Source organism: Balaenoptera ricei, chromosome 9 (genome assembly GCF_028023285.1).
Source record: "Balaenoptera ricei isolate mBalRic1 chromosome 9, mBalRic1.hap2, whole genome shotgun sequence".
Classification (NCBI taxonomy): Eukaryota; Metazoa; Chordata; class Mammalia; order Artiodactyla; family Balaenopteridae; genus Balaenoptera; species Balaenoptera ricei.
In genome coordinates, this window is record NC_082647.1 from 105,187,652 (window position 1) to 105,200,872 (window position 13,221).

Below are 13,221 nucleotides of genomic sequence, written 5' to 3' on the forward strand. Positions count from 1 at the left end.
CTGCAGCACCAGAGCCTGCGCGGCCCCCGGCGGGAAGCCCATGCGGTCCGACGGGTGGCGCAGCAGGCGGTAGAAGTCCGTCTTGCGGTAGAGGAAGCCGAAGAGCACACGCAGAAAGTCCTGAACGTTGCCCACGTGCTGCAGGATGCCCAACAGGGCCTGATCGTACAGCTCCGCCGCCCCGGGCTCCATGGCGTCGCCGGCCGGAGGGAAGCTCACTCACTGCGGGCGCGGCCCGGACACCGGCCTGAGGCCACTTCCGGTGCGCTGCAGTAACGGCTCCGGCAGCCAGCGCGCCCGTGAAACTTCCGGTCCGCGCTCGTTCGCCCCCGCGGTAGGGCTTGGCTGGGCTGCGTTTGAGCCGACTTGACGCGGGCCCCGCCCCCACCACCCCCTGGCTTCCCGAGCGGTCTGGCTGAGGAGGGGACGTGGGCCCAGAAATGCAAGAAGGCCCGGAGCTGCGGGACTGAGGGCGCCTAGTGGCCATGCTGGCAACGGACGGAAGAGGTGTAGCGCGGGCAAGTGTTACGTGCGTCTCGCTGTTGTCACGTGGTCTATGGGTTGTGTTCCCGACTGGGTGACCTGAGCCCCAGGCGGGACAGCGGGGGCCTTTTGCTGGCGCGTCAGAAGAGGAAATGCGAGCGCTTACTGGTGGTGTCTGTCCTGTTAATAACGGAGCCGTGGGTGAAATGCAAGGTGAAGTGCATAAATACAAGAAGACAAGAATGTAAAGTGAGTGCATGCACAAATATTAAATGGAAAGAGCTAGGTGCAGAGTAGAGAATCTGACGTGCCATCCTGTGAAATATACATATACGTATGTATGTGTGCGTAGTATATACATTGTATGCGTAGTATACACACAGCGTGTATACGTGTCCTGTATGTCAAAGCATAATCTTAAACTAAAAATATAACTCTCATACAAATATATAATGAACACATGTGAAACATTTATACATTTTAAGTAAAGTAACCAGTGATATGATAAAGCTAGTTTGGAGAAGCTTTTGGAGAAACTGGGTATTTATCAACACTTTGAGAAAACAGAGTAAGATTGCTAGGTGGGATACGAAGCTGGCTCGTGTCCTACAAAATGATGTAGATTATCTTTTCCAGTGGATAGAAATGATTTGCATCTCTACTGGCCTAAAATCTACGGGTTAACATATATCTTCATAGTGCATGGGCTCTAATGAATTGTAAATAAAGGCAAACTCAGATAAATTGCCCTAGAGCAGTGGTTATGAAACTCTCTGGACTTAGGACCCATTTACTGGGAATCCCTGGCGGTCCGGTGGTTAGGACTCTGAGCTCTCACTGCCGAGGGCCCAGGTTCAATCCCTCGTCAGGGAACTAAGATCCCACATTTCATGAGGCGCGGCCAAAAGAAAAAGAAAAAAAAAAGGACCCATTTTCACTCTTAAAATTTATTGAAGACTCCAAAGAGTCTTCAATATTTTATGTAGATTATGCTTATCGGTAGTTACCATATTGGAAATTAAAACTGAGAAAATTTTTAAATATTTCTTTATGCATTCTAATAACCATAAAAAACACATTACATATTAACGTATTTTTATGAAGAAATAATGTTCTTCAAAGCAGTAAAAGTTTTTGAGAAACATAGCAGCCTTTTAAATTTTGCAAATCTCTTTACTATCTAGCTTAATTGAAGACAGCAAAATTCTCACATCTGCTGCATTCACTGCATTGCAATATGTTGTTTTGATTGAAGTATAAGAAACCCAGTCTCATACAAATAGTAGTTTGTCTTTTTAATTAAATGTGAGGAGTATTCTTGGAAACTACACCAAAATTCTACAGATTGTAGTTTCTCAGTGGTTAGTTGCAATATGGAATCTGAAAACCATATCAGTAAATGTTTCCTACTTTGTCACATTAATACCCATTGGTCTATCCTATACTTGGAATGGATCTTTGTTGGTTCACAATCTAGCCCCCGTACACCCAGGGCAAGGAGAGACCAAAGAAAGAGGCAAACCACTTCAGATTGGTAGGTGGCAGGTTTAATAAGCAAGGGAAATAACTTACAAGGCTTGCCTGGGCAGCCACTCTGCCAGAATCTTAAAAGTTTATACAGAAGCCTTAACTGGGTTCAGTCATGTACTCTGTCCGGATGGTCTCATCAACACGTTACTCTCTCAAGGCCGTTTCCCTGAAAACAGCTCCCACTGTGGGAATGGTAGGCAGAGCGTACATTACAAGGACAGCAGAAGGGGTGAGGAGTCTCCCATTGCCTGGGTCCAGCTGGAGGCTCAACCAGGGATAGTGTTCTCTTGATTACCCGCCCCCGACAATCTTTTTTACACACATGATTTTGTAACACCAGAATGGAAGGAAGAATGTGATGCAAGAATCTAACTGTATTAAAAATGTAGGAAACAGCCTCTCTGAAAGGGGTGGTAGAAAAAGATGCTGACCTAAGTAACTTTGGAAATGAATGGCATCTGGAAGACTAAAGGCTAAAGGACCTGTACATAGACACTTAATTCTCAGGTTGTTTTCCACAGGGACATGAGTTATCATTTCTGAGACTACTACATATGTACAGAGGAAATGAACAATTATGTAAATGGTGAGAGTGGTACAGCCAGGCTTCTCACTGTTGGCATGGGAGGCTACAGATAAGCAAGAGAGCAGTCTAGAATGATTCGTGTGGTTAGGGTTAGAGGTGGAGGCATCAGCATAAACTCCTGTTTAGCTTAATATAGATACAGATGGCTACATATAGCAATATTTATAGAAATGTGTACATACATGGGGCAGTATACACACATATGTTTCCTTGCTCTCTCTCAGCTGAGAGGACCCAGAAGCAACAATGTCCCAGCAGCAACGCACACACTGAACACCCAGATCCTGGTTTCTAATCCCATCTCCAACAGAAGAGCTAGAACTCCTGGGAGAAACGGCTGACTCTAGGACTGGAGCAGAAATATACAAGTTGAGCCTGGATCATCTTATAATGCCAGAAAGTAAGGAAGTGCTCAAAAAGGGGAAAAAAATCCACAGTGATGGGAGTATGCCAAAGGGACCCAGGAGCCAACTGAAAGAGCTCCCAATGGCCAAACATGGAACAATTTGAGCCTCAAATAAAGTAGTAGTATATTAGAACCCAAAGTATAAAATGAGTTTCCGTGAGTCCATACTGATATAGATACCATACCGAATAAATAAATAAATGGAGGGGAATAGACAATTTTCCTGTTCAGAAGAGTTCTAAATAATTTATGTAAACACCCCACCCGCCAGGAGGTAGAACATAACTCCCCCCTCCTTAAGTGTGGGCTGTGCATAGCGACTTCCGGCCAAAGAGCACAGCATGGAAACAGGTGCAAGATAACTGTACAGGGAAGACGCAACCTCAGCCAGGCGGTCAGAGCCAGCATCACAGCGATGAGTGGTGGCGACTGCAGGCACCCTTGGCACGATATGCTGAGAACGGCGCTCTGCCTCTGTGGTCTCCCTCCCAAAAGCCCATCACCCTAGTCTAATCAGGAGAAACACCAGACAAACCCCATTTGAAGGACATTCTATAAAATGCCAGACCAGTCTTCCACTGTCCAGGTCATCAAAAACAAAGAAAAGGAGAGTCTGACAAACTGTCACAGCCCAGAGGAGCCTAAGTAGACATAACATCCGAGTATTATGTGGTGTCCTGGATGGGATCCTGGCACAGAAAATGGACACTAGATAAAAGCTACGGAAATCTAAACAAAGTATGGACTTTAGTTAGTAGTAATTATCAGTACTGGTTCATTAATTGTACACTGACAAGTGTATCATACTAATGTGATATGTTAACAGGGTAAACTGGGTGGAAGGCATACAGAAACTCTCTGTACTATCTTTGTAATTTGTCTGTAAAACTATTCTAAAATTTAAAAGCCTTCTTTTAAAAAAGTGTTTTTAAAAAAGGGATAATCATCCATAATCCTACCCCCCTACCTCCCAACAGTAAGTGGAGCGTTGTGTTGGTACTGGTGCAGGGAGAGAAGCACCCTCATCCACTGCTGGTGCGAATAGGGCAGCCTCTCTGGGAGGCATTTGCCTGTATCCCGTTCAGTGCTACAGCGATGGTAGCTCCCCACACATAGACAGGAGACGTGTAAGCACGTGCTTATCCCACAGGTCCATGGTTCCGTACCTGAAATCCCATAGGTGAGCTGCATTTCAGAATTTAGAACATTTTTTAGAAAGGTAATTTGATGCTTACAGCACATTAGATATTAGACCCCAGGAGGATCTGGGGCAGCAACACGAAATCAAACTCATTAATGCACTGAAATATATGACTATTCACAACAAGTTGGTTGAACAGTGTAAGTATCCTATTTATAGAGTATAAATAGATACATCTTGTCTGATCGGTTTTTGCCACCAAATGAGTTTGTCCCAAACTTACAGGAGAAAAAGAGACAAACACAGTAGGTTTTCAGAGCTTTGGGAGTTCTGAATTCCACAAGAGTGACTGTGGACTTATAGCAGAAAAATAATTGGGGACAATGTGATTGCCCACTAGCTGGGGAATGGATAAAAACACCGTGTTCGTTCACACAATGGAATGCTGTGTCGCAGTTCAAATGATTGGACTAGATCTCCACGTAGCAACATGAATAAATCAAAAAAATGTATGTTGCATGAAAAAAAAAAACCTCATTGCAAAAGGATAGGTCAAGTGTAATATCAATTAAGAAAAACTTTTAAATGTGAAATAATATTATATGTTTACATACACAGAACTGAAGTTTTAAAACTTTCATGAGGAGGACACATGTCAAATTCAAGAGATGGATCAGGACCAGATCACACCCACGCCATCGCGTGCCACCTCCATCACATCGTGTGTCCCTGTGGGTGAGATCTCATGGCCAGAGGGTGACCTGTCGTGGGCACTCCTGTGGGGACAGCCGCTCCCAGGCCCTGAGGGGGAGGATGGGTCAAGGGACCCCCACAGAGGAGCCCTTGTGGCCCCTCAGGTCAGGGCCGGTGAGCTGGGACAGGGGCTCCGGCTCCATCAGAACTTCTGCCTATTGTGAGGTCAAGAGCTACCCAGGCCACCCTCGCTCTTGGCAGGATGTTCAAAGCCGTAGTTGACATAGACACTGTTGGCCGTGCTCGACGGGGCAGGGTGCTTTGAGCAGGAGGCCGCCTTGGCCGCAGCCACCGCCTCCTCCTGCTGCTGCTGCTGCACCAGAGCTGGGTTGACATCAGGCCCTGCAGAGGGACAGATACAGAGGACCACGGTCAGGAAAGCGGCGTGCTGGATGCGGGGCGCAGGCGTTTGCTGTGGCCTAAAAAGGAAGTTCCGGAGATCGAGAGCTAAGCCCTAAGCCCTCCACCTCCACCGCTGCCCCTCACCCCAGCCCTCGCTCCACCCTACGCCTAAAAGCCAGTAGCCGTTTCAGCCGCCATCCATGCCCAGCCCCTGGCCCACCTGCCTTCCAGTGCAGACCCCTGCCATCCGGGGATCTGGCAGGGGAAGCCCCCGGACGCCCATGGCCTGTGACTGCCACCCCCTCCTCTCTTCCTGGACACCCTGTGCAAGCGCTCCTTGCCGAGAGAAGCCATTCCTCACTGTGTTGTCAGACTCAGGTCAGGGAGGGGCCCAGGGGCCTCTGCGCCTGCCACTCACCTCTCTGTCAAGATCCCAGGCCACTCTGAGGGGGCAGGACCTGCGAGCTCCTTCCTCACTCCCAGCCACTCGGAATCCCCAAGGGGTGGCCACGACCTGTGGAACCTGTAGCTCCCCAACTGGGTGGCCCCTGGGGCTGTCCTCCTCGCCACCCACCATCCCCAATACACTCTCCTCTTCCAAAGGGGGTCAGGAAGTTTCTACAAGATGCTGGTGCCTTGGGTAGGGGCGCTGGAGCTGTGTGGCCTCCAGATACAATGCATGTGACCAGCTCTGTGACTGGGGTGGGAGTCTCAGTTTCCTCATCGGTGAAATGGGGATGAAAACATCACCTACCTCCAGAGGTGATAAGACGATTAGTGCACATATATTAGAGCACAAACACACCCTTCTGTAAATGTTTTCTCTAAAATTACCATTATTAGTATTCCGGATGTCAGGGAATGGTGCAGCATTGAACTGCTTTCAGCTTGCCCACCGTAAGAGGGGGGATGCTTCGCCCTGCGGGCCCAGTTTAAATCTCTGTGGGGGTGGGGCGGTGGAATTCCCTGGTGGTCCAGTGGTCAGGACTCCGTGCTTCCACTGCCGAGAGCACGGGTTCAATCCCTGGTCGGGAACGAAGGTCCCACAAGCCGCCCAGTGCAACCAAAAAAAAAAAAAAAATCTCTTTTGGGGGACGGGGTGTGTATATGACTGTACTCAACAATGAGGAAACAGAAATGTACGTGTTGCTGGTAGGAGTTTAAATGGTAAAACTTGCTGGAGGGCGTTAACCATTGGCATGCATAATCAACATTCACAGACCGGACTTTCTCCAGGAAATATTGGAGGATGAGGTCAAAGGTTCAGCCACAAGGATGGTCATCGCAGCACTGGCAATAGCATGGAAAGTCAGAAATAGTCTCATGTCCAGCAGCTGGGAGCTGGTTGGATGGATTGTGGCTGATCCACAGGAGAGGATATGTTTTTCGACTGCAAGTAGTCACCCATGAATGAGTCATGAAATCAATTTCGCAGATAACACCAGCATTTTTTTTTAAAAATCAATGATAGACTAGAACAGAAAATATCCGAGGCTTCTCCGGCAGTGTTATTTTGTGAAATGCTTGTTCTACTCTGCCTGTCCGTGTCCGTGCCTGTACACATCACCTCTCAGTGTGATAATGTATTTCTTGCTGAAGGTCATGATCAAAAGTTCAACAACAGCACGCAGCACAGAACCATACGGCTACTGAAAGTGTTTGAAACACACATCTGACCAAGAAAAAAGATGTTTTCACATGTTAAGTGAAAAACTGCAGTTTTTCCAAACCAGGAGGAACTGTGTGCTCACAATTTGGGCAGTGACTGTCCCGGGTAAGCAGGGCTGTGTGTGTTCGTGGCATTTTGCCTGTGGCCTGGAGTCACGCGGGAGGGGCCTGGCAGTGTCAGAGGAGCCTGGGCACTCACCCATGTAGCTGAGGATGACCGGCAGGAAGACCAGGCCATGCAGCAGGCCCAGCGCAGTGATGAGGAGGTTGAGACGGAAGAAGAAGATCTGGATGAGCTGCGCCTTGGCCAGGCCCAGGACGAGGATGCCAGGCAAGTTGGTCATGGCCACTCCTGCGAACACCTGGGGGTCACAGGTGGGCGTCAGGCTGGGCACAGGACAGCCGGCCGAGGACTACGTGAGGCAGCCCATCCACTCACCGCGCTGCCCATGGAGATGGTGGCCTCCTTGGCCCTCTCAAGCCGCGTGGGCTTGGTGCTGATGGCAAAGGAGCGGGTGATGTGGGACACGAACTCCACAGAGATGCCCACCGCCTGTGGGGAGAGAGGAGGCTTCAGCCACAAAAGGGCGGGGGCAGGGGTCTCCACCCAGACCAGCAGGCAGCACCTAGACTCTAGAAAGAACTGGGGTCGTCCTGTGAGGCCAGCACCCCTCCTGCCCTGGAGCCCCGACCCTTCGGCCAGCAGGTTACCGTCACCAGGTTGATGAGGGACACAGCATTGTAGCTGATATCCCACAGGGTCATGAAGCCCACAGTGTCCACCAGGATCATGATGATGGAGAACAGGTTGAGGAGGCCGGAGCAGACGTCCATGCCCAGCAGGAAGCAGCAGACGGCGAAGGTGGGCACCAGGCAGATGGCGAGCATGAAGAGCCCCTCAGGGATCACGGTCAGGTACTGCTCATAGAACACGTTGGTGATCCTGCGGGTCGCACAACACAGTCACTGCTCCGTGGCTTCCCACGCCCACTTCAGGATGAGCGCGCAGCTTGGGGAGGGTGTTGGGGGGCCTGGGCCCAGGTGCAGCCCGAGCCTCCCTGCTGGAGCCCATCCCCACCCAGCAGCCGCCCTCACCAGCCCAGCACCCTCGCCCGGGCCCACCTCCCTGCATCGCAGTGCCCAGGGACTCACGTGTAAGGGAAGACCTCGAAGTCTGGGTCGGTGCCCGGCACCTTCCGCAGGTCGGCGGTGATGTTGGCTGCGAGCGCCCGAGCTGCCCGCAGAGCCTCCGTGTAATCCTGAGAGTTCTTCAGCGGCTTGTGGTAGGCCATGAACCGCGAGGCTGCAAAGGTCAGAGCCTGTGCCAGGCGCCCTCAGAACCCCCAAGGGATAGCGCCCGGCTGGGTTCAGGGCTCTGCCGCCACCATTTGGGAATTCTTAATACATTTTGAGCAAAGGGCCCTGCATTTTGGTTTGGCCCCAGTCCTGCGAACTCTGCAGCTGGTCCTACTGCTGTGCAAGACTCAAGTCCCAGCCCTGCCTCTGATGGATAGAGCTTACAGAGATCTCCCAGGACTTCCCTGGTGGTGCAGTGGTTAAGAATCCATCTGCCAATGCAGAGGACACGGGTTCGAGCCCTGGTCCGGGAAGATCCCACATGCCGCAGAGCAGCTAAGCCCGTGCGCCACAACTACTGAGCCTGCACTCTAGAGCCTGTGAGCCACAACTACTGAGTCCATACACCACAGCTACTGAAGCCCACATGCCTAGAGCCTGTGCTCCACAACAAAAGAAGCCACTGCAATGAGAAGCCCAAGCACCGCAAGGAAGAGTAGCCCCCTCTCACCACAACTAGAGAAAGCCCGTGCACAGCAACGAAGACCCAACGCAGCCAAAAATAAAATTAAATTAAGAAAAAAAGAAAAAGAAGAAGAGATCTCCCAGATGAACCCAAACGCTGCTCTGTATGGTTTCAAAACATGCATTGGATTCTTAAAATTCATTTAATTACTTTTCCAATGTACATATTCCTATAGGAAAGGACCAGAAAGGGAGACAGGAAAATGGAAACAGCTGACTTAACAGAGCTGTGCATCAGGGCACCCACTGGGTAAGTACAACAGTCATTCATTTAACCAGCTGCCCACTGCCCACATCTGGGTGTGACTTGTGCCTGAGAGAAAAGGATGTGGGTGGCTCCCAAGTGCGGCATCAGCCACTGAAAAGTCCATGAACGTCACACTGACCTTGGATTTGGGGGTGGGGAGAAGGAAGCAGGGCAGAAATGGGGTAAAGTCTGAGGATGTGGAGCTGGGTAACGTGACCTCTGAAGATAGGGCCAGGGCAGTTAGAAGTCCCCCATAAGGGGAAGGAGGAAGGAGAGGAGGCTCGAGATGGAGAAGCTGTTCCCTGGGACTCGGGCCCCTGGAGCAGCTGACTCTGGTCTTCCCCTCCAGTCGAGGCCGTGCTTACCTAAGACCTGGCCATCTGAGCCCAAATTCACGGAGGTGCTGTACGCTCCCAGGCCGCTGCAGGGAGAAGACCAGAGCAGGTTAGCCAAGGATCGGGCCCCCTCCATGTGCCTGGCCTATGGCCACTCCCAGAGAACCCACACTGCCTCCTGCCCCTCTCTGCCCCCGCCTTGGGCGCCCACACAGCTGTCCTCCCTGGTGGAAGCCCCACCCCGGCCTACCCTTTGGGACATTTGATGTTGGGCTCATCGTTCAGGAACCAGGGAAGATACTTGTGGAACTGCTCCACTGATGGCCGGACAGACCCCGCTGTGGGTCTCATGCAGTTCTTCAAGCAGGCCAGGGAGTCTGCAAAGAGAGCAGGGGCTCCAGGGGGTGGCACCCCGAAGGCCAGGCAGCCCCCGCTCTGCCCGCCTTGTGGTCCATTCCCATCACGATCCCCACGCGCTGCCACTGCCGCAACAGGCATGGGTACTTCTGGAGAGATTTGCAATTGTCTCTAGCTATGGGAGGAGTTCCCCTGTCACTTATGGAAACGGTTGGTACCTATGAGCAAGTGAGGAAGAGAAGTTTGGGGCAGAGAAACAGCCACCACGGGGCCTCCCCACTCCGCCTACAAGCGCAGCTGCGCGGGGGTGGGGCCACGTGCCGATCCCAGCTCTCACTCGACTCCCTCGGCGTGTGAGCAGCAGCCTGCCCGGCGGGTGTGGGCACAACTCAGCAGGGGCCTGAGGGGGTGATTGCCTGGTGGGCCAGCTGGGCGTCCACACACACGGGTGCAGTCCCCCACACCCGTGCTCCAAGACGGGACCCCCCCCGCCCCAGCTGACCCTGCCGAAGAGCGCGAGGGGCTAAGAGATCCTCCACCAGTCCTCTCCTTTTTCTAGCCTCAGTTTCCCCAAGATGTAGTGGGCCCTGAGCCCCCAGAGGCCCCATACTCACTGACAGTCGAGGGGCAGAAATCATCTTTATTGGGGCCAAAGACATAAAGGCGGCAGCAGGAAGATGAAGACAGCCAATCAAGGAAGTCGTCCACCCAGGAGGAGGCAGGGATGGCCAGGTAAGACCTGAGGGTCAGGGAGAGGAGGTCAGGGGACAGGACCACACAAGCAGGCTGCGGCGGGTCCTTCCTACGGTCCAACCTTCACTCTGGGCCTCCCCAGGCACATGGCAGCAGGTGGGCAGCAGGGCAGGGGAGGGGGACAGACAGGGGTGGGCTGGGGCACTCACTCATCAGGGAACTCTGTGGCGTACTGGATCTTCTGGGTTAAGGAGAAGTTGTTGCAGCCTGCGCTGGAGCAGATGGCGTTCAAACCTGCCTCACTGGAGAAGTTGTAGCCCCCAGTGGTTACAAAGTAGACCGGGGCCCCCACCTCAAAGTAGCGGTTCAGAAAGAGGAAATAGTCGAGCAGGTACGAGTCCTGGAACAGAGGACAGTCAGTGAGGCCAGGGCCAGACACACCCCAAGAGCCTCGCTCCAGCAAATGCTCAAGAGGTACACACACAGAGGTGCACGCTCACAGAGGTACAGAGATACGTGCTCACAGAGTCACACGTACGGTTCCATTACAGATGTACATGGTCAGAGGTGTGCCCATAGAGGTACACACTCCAAGGTACACACATCCAGGTATAATTACAGGTACATGCACAGAACACACTCATGGAGGTACATGCACAGAGCATCACATGCCAGCCTGCATGAACACACTCTCTGATACACACACAAACATATACACATAATTTTACCCCTTCTTATCATCCCCAGTTTGGTACAGCCACAGTCTAACAAGCTGGCCTGTGACCACAGACTGCATGGACACGCACTTGTAAACACCCATGTGCACACCCTCAAGGCCAAGTGCCAGGCATCTGCATGGCCTGTTCCCTTCTCCTATAACATAAAACCTTAAAGTAACATCAGGGATGATGTTGGAATAGGAAGAACTAGGATTCCACCTCCCCACCTAGACTCCAACTGCACTGGCAGAATCTGTCTGATGTAACTATTTTGGAATTCTGGGGTCGATTGAGGGCTTGAAGATTCCAGAGAAAGGCTTGGATGGTTCTTAGCATGGTTTTGGCTACTCATCCTTTATCCTCCCAGCCTGAAGCAGGCAGCCATGCATGCATTCCAGGAACAGTTTGCACACAACTTGCAGGATCCAGGGTAGGCTATAAGGCCCATCTCTTAAATATCAAGGATATGTGTTCTGATCACTCATTGCTGCATCTGATATCCGTAGAGCAGACACAGAGTCAGGCACCATTAAAACCTTCACCTCAAGCTGAAGTTACTTCCAAGATATTTAAAGAGCAAGTGCTTGATTTATTGTTTTTCCCCTTCATATCTCCCTTTTCTCCTTTTGAGAGTGAGACCTTTAAGAAACATGACACTCAAAATCAACCACAAATACAGGGGAATTTAAACAGTCACTGCACATGCCCAGGGAAAGGTGAAGGCTCAGAAAAGACCTGTAAAGACTTTAACTTTACATCTCAGGCTGATCTCCAGGACAGAGACATCAGTAACAATTAAGTTTTTAAAAATAAATAAATAGGGCTTCCCTGGTGGCACAGTGGTGGAGAATCCGCCTGCCAATGCAAGGGACATGGGTTCAATCCCTGGCCCAGGAGGATCCCACATGCCACGGAGCAACTAAGCCCATGTGCCACAACTACTGAAGCCCATGCACCTACAGCCCGTGTTCTGCAACAAGAGAAGCCATGACAATGAGAAGCCCACGCACTGCAATGAAGAGTAGCCCCTGCTCACTGCAACTAGATAAAGCCCACGCACAGCAACGAAGACCCAACACAGCCAAAAATAAAAACAAATAAATTTATAAAAATAAATAAATAAATAAGCAAACCCTGGGGAAGGAAGAGAATCTGATCTCTAGAGTTACTGCGGACTCTCAAATGTCCATTTTTCAACAACAACAACAACGAAAATCATAAAACATACAAAGACTCAGAAAGATATGGCCCATACCTGGGAACAAAAATTAATCAACAGACACCATCCCTGAGAAAGACCAGACAACGGATTTATTAGACAGAGACTTTAAAACAACTATCTTAGAGATGCTCAAAGAGCTAAAATAACATATGGACAAAGTCAAGAAAACAATGTATGAACAAAATGGAATGATCAATAAAGAGAAAACATAAAAGGGAACCAAAAAGAAATTCTGGAGCTGAAAAGTACAATAACTAAATAAACAACTCACTATAGGGATTCAAAAGCATATTTGAGCAGTCAGAAGAAGAATTACCAAACATGAAGATAGGACAATTGAAATTATCAAGTGAAGATGAGAAAGAAAAAAGAATAAAGAAAAATGAACCTGTGGTACATCATCAAGCAGACCAACATACGCATCATGGGAATCCCAGAAAGAGAAGAGAGAGAAAGAAAGAGGAAGAAAGATTATTTGAAGAAATAACAGCCAAAATTTCATAAATCCGATAAAAGATATGAATATAAACATCCAAAAAGCTTAACAAACTCCAAGTAGGATAAACTCAAAGAGACCCACACCAAGGCACATTACAATTCAACTGTCGAAAGATAAAGACAAAAAGTGAATTTTGAAAGCAACAAAAGAGAAGAAGCTTATCATATACAAAGGATCCCCAATAAGATTATAAGCACAGTTCTTATTAGAAAACTTGAAGGCCAGAAGGTGGTGGGTTTGTATACTCAAAGTACTTAAGGGGAAAAAACTGTCAACCAAGAATCCTACTTCTGGCAAAACTGTACTTCAGAAATGAAGGGAAAATTAAGGCACTACCAGATAAACAAGTGCAGAAGGAGTTTGTTGCCACAAGACCTGTCCTGCAAGAGGCACTAAAAGGAGTCCTTCAAGTTGAAATG

At 50.0% G+C, this 13,221-nt stretch overlaps 2 protein-coding genes and 1 long non-coding RNA gene across 7 annotated transcripts in view; 1 reads left to right on the forward strand and 2 right to left on the reverse strand.

The window, feature by feature from the left end:
- NUDCD3 (NudC domain containing 3) overlaps positions 1-271 on the reverse strand; it is a 74,067-nt gene extending 73,796 nt beyond the window's left edge. The window contains exon 1 of the mRNA XM_059934275.1: positions 1-271. Within this exon, the coding sequence (XP_059790258.1) occupies positions 1-192 (192 nt within the window). The 5' untranslated portion in view covers positions 193-271.
- The window catches only part of LOC132372146 (uncharacterized), a 22,181-nt gene continuing 9,001 nt past the window's right edge, over positions 42-13,221 (forward strand). For 2 of the 4 annotated variants that reach the window (XR_009505112.1, XR_009505111.1), the window contains exons 1-4: positions 42-732; positions 2,824-2,999; positions 4,765-8,980; positions 10,229-10,401. This is a non-coding gene — a long non-coding RNA (uncharacterized LOC132372146). Of the gene's footprint in view, positions 733-2,823; positions 3,139-4,764; positions 8,981-10,228; positions 10,542-13,221 lie in introns of those variants that run through there. The other 2 variants (XR_009505110.1, XR_009505109.1) reach the window with 2 other exon arrangements.
- The window catches only part of NPC1L1 (NPC1 like intracellular cholesterol transporter 1), a 23,667-nt gene continuing 15,219 nt past the window's right edge, over positions 4,774-13,221 (reverse strand). The window contains exons 10-18 of one of the 2 annotated variants that reach the window (XM_059934273.1): positions 10,572-10,714; positions 10,284-10,408; positions 9,563-9,689; positions 9,343-9,398; positions 8,062-8,212; positions 7,621-7,852; positions 7,349-7,462; positions 7,109-7,271; positions 4,774-5,241 (exon numbers count right to left, since the gene is read on the reverse strand). In XM_059934273.1, coding sequence (XP_059790256.1) covers positions 5,066-5,241; positions 7,109-7,271; positions 7,349-7,462; positions 7,621-7,852; positions 8,062-8,212; positions 9,343-9,398; positions 9,563-9,689; positions 10,284-10,408; positions 10,572-10,714 — 1,287 coding nt within the window. In that variant the 3' untranslated portion in view covers positions 4,774-5,065. Of the gene's footprint in view, positions 5,242-7,108; positions 7,272-7,348; positions 7,463-7,620; positions 7,853-8,061; positions 8,213-9,342; positions 9,399-9,562; positions 9,690-10,283; positions 10,409-10,571; positions 10,763-13,221 lie in introns of both variants that reach the window. The other variant, XM_059934272.1, reaches the window with a different exon arrangement.